The sequence below is a fragment of the Labeo rohita genome, chromosome 8 (genome assembly GCF_022985175.1).
Source record: "Labeo rohita strain BAU-BD-2019 chromosome 8, IGBB_LRoh.1.0, whole genome shotgun sequence".
Classification (NCBI taxonomy): Eukaryota; Metazoa; Chordata; class Actinopteri; order Cypriniformes; family Cyprinidae; genus Labeo; species Labeo rohita.
The window spans coordinates 26,430,111-26,443,488 of record NC_066876.1 but is presented as its reverse complement, the minus strand read 5'-3'; the positions used below and the strand labels follow the sequence as shown (position 1 = coordinate 26,443,488).

General features: G+C 36.7%; 1 protein-coding gene across 2 annotated transcripts in view; it reads right to left on the bottom strand.

Annotated features, from left to right (window-relative positions):
- Window positions 1-12,083, bottom strand: part of bcar3 (BCAR3 adaptor protein, NSP family member) — an 81,255-nt gene extending 69,172 nt beyond the window's left edge. The window contains exons 1-2 of one of the 2 annotated variants that reach the window (XM_051118225.1): window positions 11,859-12,083; window positions 1,536-1,691 (exon numbers count right to left, since the gene is read on the bottom strand). In XM_051118225.1, coding sequence (XP_050974182.1) covers window positions 1,536-1,643 — 108 coding nt within the window. In that variant the 5' untranslated portion in view covers window positions 1,644-1,691; window positions 11,859-12,083. The remainder of the gene's footprint in view (window positions 1-1,535; window positions 1,692-11,858) is intronic. The other variant, XM_051118226.1, reaches the window with a different exon arrangement.
- Window positions 12,084-13,378: the final 1,295 nt, after the last annotated feature.

Below are 13,378 nucleotides of genomic sequence, written 5' to 3'. Positions count from 1 at the left end.
CAGCCGCTTTCAGTGCACGTGCTTCGAATGCGTGTGCTCAGAAAACCATATATCAGAAGTGTAAACTAATATGTTTTAAGGGTGCTTTCACACCTGTAGATCGATTGGTTTGTTCTGAAACAGGGATTAAAATTATTACAATGCTGCCTTTTATTCTTGGTGCAGTTTGCTTTCACACAGCAACGTTTATAAATGGACCAAATGTGTTAATACAAGTCACGCACGAGTAAACTGTCCTGGTCACTGGTCAAAGTTCCATGGGTTATTTCCCGGGATTCCGCTTAGCTGTCATCTGTCAGGATGGAACAACAACAGCTTTGGGGGCTTATCGTTGGAAAAGGGGTGGGGAGCAACAGCTTATTTGCATTTAAAGAGACATGCATGAAAACAGTGTGTTTCTGTTTCCACTCAAATAGGTTATAATAAATGATCTGTGGTTTACTTTGAGATGAAACTTCACAGGGACATTCTGGGGAGGCCTAAGACTTCTATTACATACAGTAGTCAACATTTGAAGTGGATCAAAAAACTTCATCAAAGTTGTCCTAAGACAAGAACAGGTACTGTTTTGGTTTTAGGACAACTTTGATTAAAAGTTTTGATTCACTTCATATGTTGAATACTGTATTGTAAAAAGGGGTATAATAGTTTTCCTTTAATATTTAAAATTACAACAGGAATTGAAGATTAACAGTAAAGTACAGTACACTGTCAGAAAAAAAGGTACAGTTCTGTCACTGGGGCGGTACCCTAAGGTACAAAAGTGGTTTGTACCTTACCTACCCCTAAATGGTACATATTAGTACCTAATATAAGGTACATTTTAATACTTTGAAAGTACATACTGATACCTTAAAGGCACATATTAGTACTTTAAAAGTACATATTTGTACCTTTTCACTTTTGTACCTTAGGGTACCGCCCCAGTGACAGAACTGTACCTTTTTTTTTGTATGAGTATGTGCACAATGGCCTTTAGGTGAAAGGCCTGCCACTGTTTAAATCCATGCAATAATAGCAGTTCTGGCAAACATTTCTGTGTAAATGTAGAGTAAAGTTTAAAGTTTAGGATTATTTGTGTGATTAAAGTACTTTGTTGGCAGTAGCCCTATGGACAAAGTCAAGCATACTAGTATCTGTAAACCACGGAAATACTTTCAGAATCTCCGCTTTGCTGCAGTTCCTGGACACACTTGCATTCCAGGTGGAGCGTGCTGCCAAAAGCACGGCTGAAAATACAGATGTCAGATCAGCTGGTCTAAATTCAGTTAGGTGCTTTGAAAGCAATCTCAGTGTGCTTTCCCTAGTTCAACCACAGAGTTTAAATATCACTTTTCTGTAACGTTTGCTGCTTTTCAAGCTCACTTTGACTGACAGCTCCATCAGTTGTTTATGATTATAATAAAGACAAGCTCACAGGCAGTCATGCAATGTCAAATGACTGTTTTGAGTAATTGCATGGCACAGTTTAAATGCTGTAGAGGGGTATGCAGCTCTGCGTGTGTATAAGCATGTGCATGTGTGTCTAAACTCACAGTGTGTGCTGACTTTACCTCCACTCCATCATATTCTTCATCGAACAGCGTGCAGTATTGAGGTAGCCCCAGCTGACTTAGCCATTTTGAAATGGACATGTGCTTCATGATGGAAATTTATGCAAATGTGCCTCAAAAATCCCTCCGTATGGAAGGCTGGAAAGAAACAAAGCATTATTTGCATTAATATTGTGATTACTGAAAACTGCTTCAAATAGAAAAAATAACATTTGTAGATAAACAGGTCATGTCAGGTTCTTTCCTTATATGGGCCATTTACAGAATTGCAAACTGCTGTCCCACAACCAAAAAAACTATTGTCTACTGAAACACACAATAACATTTAAAATATCAGTAAGCTTAATACATAAAAAAAAATCATCATTTATTGAGTACTCTCAACTGAGAGGTGGCTGTACCAAACCAAAACACCTAAATTTCAACATTTTTTTTCATTGTTGATTTTAAAAGTGTCTTTTATGAGTATTTTATATATATTTTATATATATATATATATATATATATATATATATATATATATTTTCTTTGCCTAATACAAGAAAAATTTGACTCAAAATTCAAATTTAATAAAATAGCAAACATATATATATATATATATATATATATATATATATATATATACGATGTGGATGGAAGCAAAATCTTAACAGGTTAATATAACTCTTCTAATTGAATTATTATTACTGTGTTTTGGTAGTGACAAATTTGGGGAGAAGACAAATATTTCAAAACTTTCTGAAAATACAATATGATAATTAACTGCACAATTACTAGAAATGTGTACCTTGGATATTACTATTTGCATACATACACATTTTTGGAAAAAAGAAAAAGAAACAAAAAAACATTTCCAGGACGTTTCCAACTACAGAATTTCTGTAGAATGGCCCATATAGCATGACGAGTTATCTGACACATGACATTTGAGTCATTTATGAGCCTTGCCTTCAGACACAAATAAAGCAAATTGTACAGAATCATCTGCCCTCAGATCTGACAGCTCATACTGTAGGCTAAAAAACATTGCAACATTCTGTCTGCACATGATTCTTTCTTAGTGCACCCTGGGGGTCCGCAAAAAGAAAGTACATGGTACTGAAGGTGAACAATGCTGTCCTAAGAAATCAAATAAGCAGTTTGAACGGTTTCATTATAATTAAGAAGTGATTCACAATGCATTTTTGTGCATGAGTGTGTGCATCTGCTATGGGTGGAGCACATGTGCATAAATGCATACATGCAATTTGGATGTGTGCGTGCATGACTCTAGATATCCTCCCTCTAACTGACTGTGAAACCGCACTATGGATTTATGGTGTTGGCGTAGGCTTTAATTATTATATGATCCAGCTCCCCTCAGTTTAATAGCTTATTTATGAACGGGCAGCATTTCTACTCCCTTTCTCCTTCAAAAACTCTAAGTATGATCGGTCACATCAGCAGAAGTTTCTCTTCTAAAAGACATAATGTGTGTGGGCAGTTATGCACTGATCAGAAAGATGTATGTCTTCTTTTTAAAGGCATGAATTCTAAAACAAACAAATGACCACCGAAATGCAGAGGAATAGAATTATTAAATAAGCTGGATGAAGCAGCAGAGTGTTTTTTCAAATCTTGGCAAGATATGTTCAGTCCTTTAAAAGATCACCCAGAGAGGAGGCCATTACCGTTATTACTGTGTGTGTGTGTGTGTGTGTGTGTGTGTGTGACAGAGAGAGATATAGAAAGAGTGTGTATTTATAAACTGTACGGGCTCCAGGTAGTGAGCAGAAGACCCTGTCACCTTGCCTGAGAGAAGTGCTTTGTCAAGGGTTACTCCTGCCAACAAAAGAATCCACTTCACAAATCATACCAACTAATCATAGCGTAAACCTCATCTCATGCTCTATTTAGTGTCTCATCATGACAGCAACATCGATCCAGACCAGCACTATGACAGCATGCAATATTGCTACTACGCAACAGTTCAATAAACAAAAAGTAAATAATGAGTAGCTTATATTTAAACACCCTATTTCCACTCACTTTGTCAAAAATAGTCATTTCTGGATGAATCAGTGTGTTTCAGCGAATAAGTTGAAGAAATGATTCAGTGACTTACTCATAAAAACACTTGTCACCACCTACTGGTGAATCAATGTACTGTAACTTGCAGCAAGTTCCACTGTTGTAACAGCACCTGCAATGTTTTCTTTTTTAAGCAGCATTAATTATATAGTGAAACATTTCCTGTTTGTCCTCCCCTTGCACTGTTGACACATCCTTGGGCCTACAATCTGACACCAAATTAAAATATGGTTTGGAGAGGGGAGGATATTTGGATCGTTAAATTACATTTCAGCTTACAAACTCAATAGTCATCTGTCAGCTCCAACTATCTCTTGTTTGTGAGCCCTACAGTATTTCATTCTGCAAATGCAGACATGCACCAGATAGGAAGATCCTGGCGTCCCTGTTTTCCCAGCAATCAACTCTCATCCACTCTCACACAATGGGCAATAAAAGCAGCTGTGGAAGTGGTGGAACATGGCTCATAAAACACTGCTGGGGCAATACAGCAAAAAAGTTGCAGTTAATCCAATATAGCTCGCAGACCCAGCTGTGCTCGCAGTCGGTAGCCCATCCCTGGGGTAAAGCAATCAGAGGAGTAGCCTGCACAATTGCAGGGAAGTTTATTCCTGTCATGAATGTCAATGCCCCTGTGGCCACATGGAGAGACGTATAGTGGGTCTCACACCTTAGAGGACAGGTTGTTTGGCAGACAAGAGAAGACGGGCTGTCCTTGCGGCACTTAAACCAAACAAATGCCTTTCTCTTTAATCGACTGATAGTTGATTCAGTTTATATGATATTCGAGCCATTAGCTTCACAGTTTAAATTGTATTCAAGCCATTAGGTTCAATACACAGCCTGTTGTTTAGTTCCAAGCCATTAAGTCCAGTGCACTTGCCATTTGTACAATTAATAAATTCACTGAACAAACTAAAAGTAGCTTTTAGCTTGTAAAACTGAATTTATTAATTGTACAATTAAGTGAGGAATTGTAAGCCAAATGTGTTAATGTGACCCAAGTGGATCTGAAATAACATGGAGAGTCTGACAATCTTGTAGTAATTTTTTTACATTAACATACAAATAACTATTGTTTATATACTACATTATTTTTGCCTCATGTAATGAAGTTGAAGGTGGATGCCCTTTCTGAATCATGATGATGATTATGCTGATGATGAAGCATAGTTGTTTGGCTTATATTCATTCAATAGGCTCATGCATCTGCATGATCCAATCTTCTTAAAAGCCATGTTGTAGATACATCCTGACATGGCTTAATCACATTTAGGGTTTAGCATGTACACGCACCCACATATCAATGTCATATATGCCTGTGAAGCTTTACCATCGATAGAGTGCAGAACAAGATCATGTTCATCATATTCAATATATTATTCCTGTACTCCTTTAAGATTAATTCTATGATCTGTTCTTTTACTACATGCTTCTGATTACAATTCAATATGGTATAGCATTCACGGTTGTTGTGGTGTCTGTACATACTGGGTCCAAAAAAGCTCTGATGATTAGAAAAGCATGCAACAGGAACTAATTACTGCACTTTGTGGGCTGGAGACACGTGAAGTCACATACTGTGTTGCTTTGAATATCCTGTTTGGGAACAGAAGCCCCCTTCCTGTTTCCTCTGTTGTGGTTGCAGAAACAAGAGACTGCCTGGCTCCTTGGCACACCAATGACTTTGACTTTTCATTTTTAATTTACTTCTATTAAATTAATTAGATTTTATTATTATTTAGTTTGCTCTTATGTTTGTTACATTTAAACTGAACTTTCTTTAATATTGATTACTTTGTTTTTAATGGCTCTGTTTTAGACATGATACAGGACTAGAAGTTTGGGTGAAACAAAAAGATTGTAGTTTGTAGAAGTTTGTATATTTGTAGATATATGTGACCTTGGACCACAAAACCCATCACAGTTTTTAGAAATTGAAAATTATACATAATTTAAAAGCTGAATAAGCTTTTCATTGATGTAGGTTTGTTAGGATAGGACAATCTGAATATCTGGAATCTGAGGGTGCAAAAAAATCAAAATATTGAGAAAATAGCCTTTAAAGTTGTCCAAATGAAATTATTAGCAATGCATATTACTAATCAAAAATTAAGCTTTGATATATTTACAGTAGGAAAAGTACAAAATATCTTTATGGAGCATGATCTTTACTTAATATCCTAAAGATTTTTGGCATAAAAGATCATTTTGACCCACGCAATGTATTTGTGGCTATTGCTACAAATATACCCGTGCTACTCAAGACTGGTTTTGTTGTCCAGGGTCACATATATTCCACAATATGCACATATGTGACCCTGGACCACAAAACCAGTCATAAGGGTCAGTTTTTGAAATTGAGATACAAAAATACATTTTTCCATTGACGGTTTGTTAGGATAGGACAGTATTTATCTGAGATACGACTATTTGAAAATCTAGAATCTGAGGGTGCCAAAAAATTATATTAGCCTACTATTAAGAATATATGCATATTACTAGCCAAAAAATACGTTTTGATATATTTACGGTAGGACATTTACAAAATATCTTCATGGAACATGATCTTTACTTAATATCCTAATGATTTTTGGCATAAATAAAAAATCGATCTTTTTGACCCATGTAATGTATTATTGTCTACTGCTACAAATATACCCGTGCTAAACGCACAACTGGTTTTGTGGTCCAGGGTCACATATATTTTGCTACATACAGGGACCACAAAAAAGAGACACTATTTTTGCAACTTTTAACCAACAACGTTTTACCAACTGGTCCCATTTTCCAGGTATATAGCAGAATAACCATCACTAATGAATATGATCCCCTAGACTATACTGAACAGTAATATCAGTAATATCCTAATATAAAACAACATATTTCATTTTGTGAATTGTTTTAATCATTCTTAAACATAAACAGCACTTTGTGTAATATTTCTCTAATGCAATGACATTCATACATTTTTAGCAGTGCTTTAAAAAAAATTCAAATCATCTTTTGGTTCAGTCTGTAATACACATGAATTCTTGAATTCGCAACATTTGCCAAATCTAAATTTTTCATCTGCAGCTGATAGGCCTGTAGAATGCCAACAAACATGTCACAGAGAAGAGCTAAAAGTGCTGTGTATAAGATGAACTGAGCTATTTTTAATCTTGATAGCACTAATTAAGAATGTCAGTCCATTATGAGATGACAAAAAGTGACTGGATGTCAGCATTGGACTGTCAGATTTTAGGATAAGCGAGGAGAGTGAACCCAGACTCAATGACATCATTGTTCTGAGTTGAGCATTCCAGTACGGCACATGTGGGAGATTTTGCAAGTCAAGAGCACACGCAGCCCAGATTTATGATGATGTTGGATGTGCACATGTGCATGCATGTGTGTGTGTGTGGTGACCAGCAGGACTGAGATTGTTACATATGTGACCTGCATGACTTGAATATGTGGTGGGTGTACAGTATATATGGGATATGATATATATGCTGTGTCAGATCAAGACTAGCCCACCCTCTAAGATGAAGATGCAGGCATTTCGTAAATGTGTCGCCAAATTTTGACTTGTTAAATTAACCTAACTGGCTAACTGGTAGCTAACTGGTAAATTGTGCATGTGAAGCTCATTTACCAAGGAACTCTTGCTGGAAACCATCATCCAAAACACTGCACATGCTGGTCTTTTCCACAAGTTTGAGATGCATTACAACCTCAGCAATCAGTCAAGATAGCATTGCCATTTTGTTAGTTCACGTAAAGTGTGTGAGCAGATGTTTTTTACAAAATGTTTCTGTCCTGGTAGTCCACTCTATCTAGTGTTAACGTCAGTTGGGAGTTTTAGAGGAGGCAGGCACCACTTTCTCCCCGTCCACCCTTCCTAATCTCTGCATTTACCATGAGGAAAACAACTCACCTAAAATACATCTAAAGAATTCTAATGCAATATAAATCACATCTTTTAAACATCTGGTGGTCCTGATCAAATGATGCTTGTACTTATAGTAAATTACCGCTGGATGAACTTACACAGGCTTTAAAGGGATAGTCCACCCAAAAATGAAAATTACCCAATGATTTACTCATCCTCAAGCCATCTTAGGTATATATGACGTTCTTCGTTTACATGTATACAATCAGAGTTATATTTAAAAATGTCCCAGCTCTTCCAAGCCTAATAAAGGCAGTGAATGGCTGTTGATATTCAGTAGGTCAATAGAGGTCTAATAAAGTGCATTCATCCATCATAAAAAGTGGTCCACATGGCTCCAGGGGTTAATAACGGCCTTCTGAAGCAAATCGATGCATTTGTGTAACATAAATATCCATATTTAAAACTTTATAAACCATAATCTCTAGCTTCCACTAACTGTCGTACACAAGTGTTCACAAGAGAGTGGCGTTCCAGTGGATGATGTAGAACGTCGGCATGTTGTAAAATCCAGTGAGAATATGCTAGTCTCAAAAGTTTTGTTTACAGGAGCAAAGGAAGATTTCTTTGTTTAGCAAAGGAAAACAAGTCTCCTTTTGGCTTATATCGAAATCCTCCAACATGTTTCTTTACAAATTCTCATTTTGTACATCTAATTCATGACTGGTGTTTTGTTGTCTCCTTTGCGCTTTGCGTCACTTCTTACTGGAGCTTATGCTACACCTGTGTCCTACGTCATCTGCTGAAATGCCATATGGATGTTTTTCTTACACAAACACTTTGATTTGCTTCAGAAGGCCTTTAATAACCCCCTGAGTCTTGCGGAATATTTTTTATGATGGATGGATGCACTTTATTGGACTTAAAAATCTCAACACCCATTCACTGCCATTATGAAGCTTGGAAGAGCCAGGACATTTTTAAATATAACTTCAATTGTATTCATCTGAAAGAAGAAAGTCATATACACGTGGTTTGAGGGTGAGTAAATCATGGTGTAATTTTGATTTTGGGTAAACTATCCCTTTAAGATAAATAAAAAGTGTGCAAACTAAATATTATGTCAATATGTGGGTCATTCTATAATTAGGGGGTACATTTAGAATTTGACAATGTGAAAAAAAATTTTTTCTCTTTTCCCAAAAATCCAAACATGACCTTACATAGCTACTTGCAGCAGCTCTGCTACTAAATTTATTTTAAAATGGTTATCCCCATAGAGTTATGATCAGCTGTTCCTCCATCCTGGCTGAGCTTTCAATGTTGTTACGAAAAGAATGAAGCTGATTGGTTGGTTCTTGTGATGTGACCTGCGGTGTGCTTGTGGCATTCTGAAAAGTTTAGACGTTTTTATCTCGATGTTGCGTGAATACGCCTAGAAAAAATGAGCGCACCGCTTCCATTATGAGCGTGCATACTGCGCATCTACATTTGAAACTTGAGTGCGCAAAAGACGTGACATGTGAATGGCCCCTTACTGGTAACACAGTTGACAGGTAACTTAGTTGACATTTTTAGTGTTTTGGCCCTATACTCAACATGGAAGCCTAGAACTAAGCATATGGTATGTTTAGAAATATATTTTCATAAACAAAACAGAAGTTTTAGTTAAATTTTCTTAAATTTGCATCAGTAATACTTAAGTAACACCGTTGACAGTCAATAAATCCACTCTTTACACAGGGTTTGCTAGTTTAACCAACATTAGGGGAAAGAGAGGGAACATAACTTCTAGTGTTTCATCCATATGCTTCTAAAGGAAGGGGGGGGGGGTGTTGTTCTACAGGGTAACTTTTCAGACACAAATAAAACAAGTTATATCACAATAAACACTTATTATTTCTGAAGCACACACCCAAATGTCTTAATAACCTAATCTAACTTAAGGCGAAACTATGAAATTAATTTATATTTTAGGTCATTTTCATGCTTAAATGCAGAATAGAATGAGCAACTTTACAAAATCTGACAGCTGAATACCAGAGTTGTATGTGATATGAACATCATTTCTGAACAAAAGATATGGCTTTTGAACAAAAGATATGTTTTTTTCAACATATTTTAGTGTGATTGGGAAAGATATAATTGTGTACTAGAAAATTAAGCATCAGGGCTTTATTCTGATGAAAATATATTAAAAATATATTTCACGGACATGAGATGTACCCACAATTATAGAATGACCCATGTAATGATTGGGTTTTAAATCAAGCAAACAAAGCAAGAACAGCTTCAAAATATAAATAGCAACTAAAAAATATTCCAATATTTTCAATGTATCCATGAAAACTCTGTTATCTCTTCTCAATTTTGATGATCTAATGATTTTTTCCTCAGTACTGCCCTTCTGTTCCCCAACATGCTCTGTTTCAAAGTTTTGCCTGGGGAGGAGGATAGTCGACCCTGGTTCACGGCATACCAGCCGTGCCTGAAGTCCTGAGCTCACGCCTCAGTTAGGCTAATAACATTCCCTGGCAATGCTTGACTCATCCTCACAGACAATCTGCCAGATACTTTTACCATTACAGCTGTTTGAGATACAGTAAACAGTCACTAGAAGCCTCCTTTTTCAAGGTGTTGTGAGAAATCTTGTTCATAGCACTCTATGAGGGTAATGCTTTTAAATATCTTTAATTTTAGACATTTAAAATCGTGGAGTAGTATAAACTGTCCTTGATAGTAACTCAGTTCAAGCTTTGTGAAATGCAAAATATGCAGTTTCTATGCACACCACTTATCTGTGAGTTACTTTAAGATACTTGTTTGTGTAGATTTATGTGAATTTGTTATATATTGCAGAGATTAGAAACACAGAGTGTAACTTGAGAAATGCACACTAGGTCAAAGGTCAAGTGGAACATTCTAACTCCAGAGTTCATTCAAAGTTTTGTCTCCTCAAACAGGCTTTCTGAGGACAGTTGTGGGAAACTCATAAAAACAGCAAACACGTTGTGCCCGCAGATCATTAAACCACTGAGGTATTGATTTGTTTCCTCAAAATTAAACAGCACAGATCCATCAATATCTTAAATTTAATTTAAAGGATGAAAAATGAATAAGAGGTCCAGTCATTGTGCTTCCAAGTTAAGCACACAATCAAGATCACTCAGTTTTAATAGTTTGAATGTATTTTAATGCCCTATCGATCAACTCTTTTAATCTAAAATTATAAAGCTAATTATTTATTGTGCTCTTTAGCATGAATGCACACATTAAAGAGAGCACACAAAGCATAGGTAAAATTAAACTCCTTTTTCATTTTACATACACAAACAATCTGTACAACCTCTGTTTAGTTGCACCCACCCGGCTACCCTTTGGTCAAGAGTTCAGCATCCCACAAGCCACTGCACGTTCAGAGCATGCTGGATTCTAGCCTTTTTTAAAGCATGGAAAACACCATTGCTAGACTGTCTGCAAAAACTAAGATGCCAGATGCGTTGCATGCCTTCAGTGGCGTTTATCAGGATGTGAACAACCACATAAGAAAGCTCTCAGCATGCCACAGTAGTGTGTGGTGGGGTTGAGAGCTGAACAATATCAGGGCTCTTCAACTCTTTCTCTCTCGCTCTTTTTGTCCTCCACTTACCTCTAGGGCAAGAGTCATTCTGAAGCCAAATAACTTTAGGTTCCAAAAAGTTCCAGACACTTACTTTAATTTCTTTAATGGAAGTTTGCTAAAGCAACGTGCCATAAATGCAGTTTGTATCTAATGTCAAAACTTTGACAGAGGGCAAGCACTGATCCAACAAAGTTTTAAGAGAATCTCTTAATTGACAGAAGAACCCTGAGGATAGATGATTTAGTTTCAAAGCACGTCCTAACTGAACCTGTAAGGCATTTAGTCAATGTCAGGAGACTCAAGGTTAGGAGTGTTATTTCCCTAACCGGTATTATGCATTAGATGCTAGGTTGTTTATTATTTGCAAGTAACTATCCCAATAGTTTCTGCTTTACTACTTCGTTATGAGATCATATGAAGTAGCTATTATGACTAGTCACTGCATATGACAAAACAGGTAGCCTACTTATTTTTACTGGGATAGTGACTAGTATACCACAGCTGTGACTAACTGAATGAATACTAGTCACTAATAGAAGTCAAAGTAACTTAAGATATTTTAACAGATAATAGATGAAAGACAACGTGTTTAGAAGCCTTGCCATAAAGTTTTTCATAATGCCTAAACAGCTTTTTCTCAATTGTCATACACATCAAATTTATTACTGTCGGTCATGTGTATTATGTAAAGTAGAAAAAATCAGCTAAACACCAAAAAATGTTATTCAAAACTCACCTTGAAGGTCGCGCAAGCGTTTTTACTTCAGTAACTGATGTTCTTCAGTCCAAATTAACCAACTCCCGTCAGAGAGCAGACGCTCAGAAGTCAAACACTCATTCTGCATGAGTTGTCCCTGCTGTTGCTGCGCTCCCCTGTGAGGAAAACGGAATGATGCTGACTGGTGACAAATCCCGCAAGGATGCGATTACTACGCGCCTCAACTGGCTTTCACTGGAATGCGCGCCGGGATGCTGCGTCGACTGGACTACACTCCACGCGCGCGGCGTCATATTGTTGTGAATGATTTCATGCGGTTGTCTGAGCCCCAAACACTTCCCTAATACATTATGTAACACAAATATATTAAAGATGACACCTTTAAGCAGTTACTCAGTAGAGAGGCCGAAAAACAGATTTGTGTCAGTGAGTCGAAGCACAGGTATGACCGTTAACGTTTAAATTGTGTGAGCGCGCGAATTTCTCAGGAGGACAGGAAAAACGCGCGCAGAAAGCATACAGAAACAAACTTATGTTTATTATTTTCTCAGCTTTTTTCCACATGGATAACACTGATGTAACATTTCCAGCTGTGGAACTGGGACAGCTTGTATCTATTGTTTTATTAAAATATATATATTTTAATGCCTGATGTTTGTAGAAAGCAAACATATAGTTAAATTGTTCTAAAATGTGCTAAATAGAAAAACCTCATAGATAAGCTTAAGGACCAGAAGCACTTAAAATATTAGACTGCTGTTTGGCGTCCTGCCAACACTAATTCGGCTCTGAATATTGTTCTGCAGAAAATGTGACCTTAGGTTGTCATTCCTCCTGTATCATAAAGCTCCTTGCCAGATACTGAAATATCTGATGCACAGGGATAGGCTACATTAATATTTAAAGTCACAGCTGAAGTATAGGACTGGTGACTGATTTAGATTAGCCTACATTCTGAAGATGAACAGTATTGTTTTATAGTTGCATTTATGATGTATGTGAAGGCTATAAGCCATGAAAAGATGATCCTGCAGTTCTTAGTAAACCCATTTTATCCTCTGCTTATTATCAATATTTTTATTTACTATCTCTCTCTCTCTCTCTCTATATATATATATATATAATGGGGGACATAATCATAATAATATAAATATAGCTGCAAGCAGCGATTACCGGAGTTCAAACACCATATTTAGGCACATGAGGAAAAAGACACTATTTAGCAAGCCTGTAACCACCTAAATCAATGATTTAAAAAAGTATTTTTTGGCAAATCCAGGTAATTTACTATAGAAATATTATGATTTTTAACATTTATGACGCAAATCGCCCCCGAACTGGCAGATTTCTTTCAAATTTCTCACAAACATTTGGGGCCATGAGTCAAATAGGCCCACCATGTTGCATGCTGATTGGCCTCCGTTAACTTTGTCTAATAGGTAGTCAAAGTTCATTGGCCAGTGGCGGTCATGCTTTTTTAAGATATGCAAATATCCTTATAGATACACTCTAAAAAGTGCTGGGTTATTTCTGTGAAC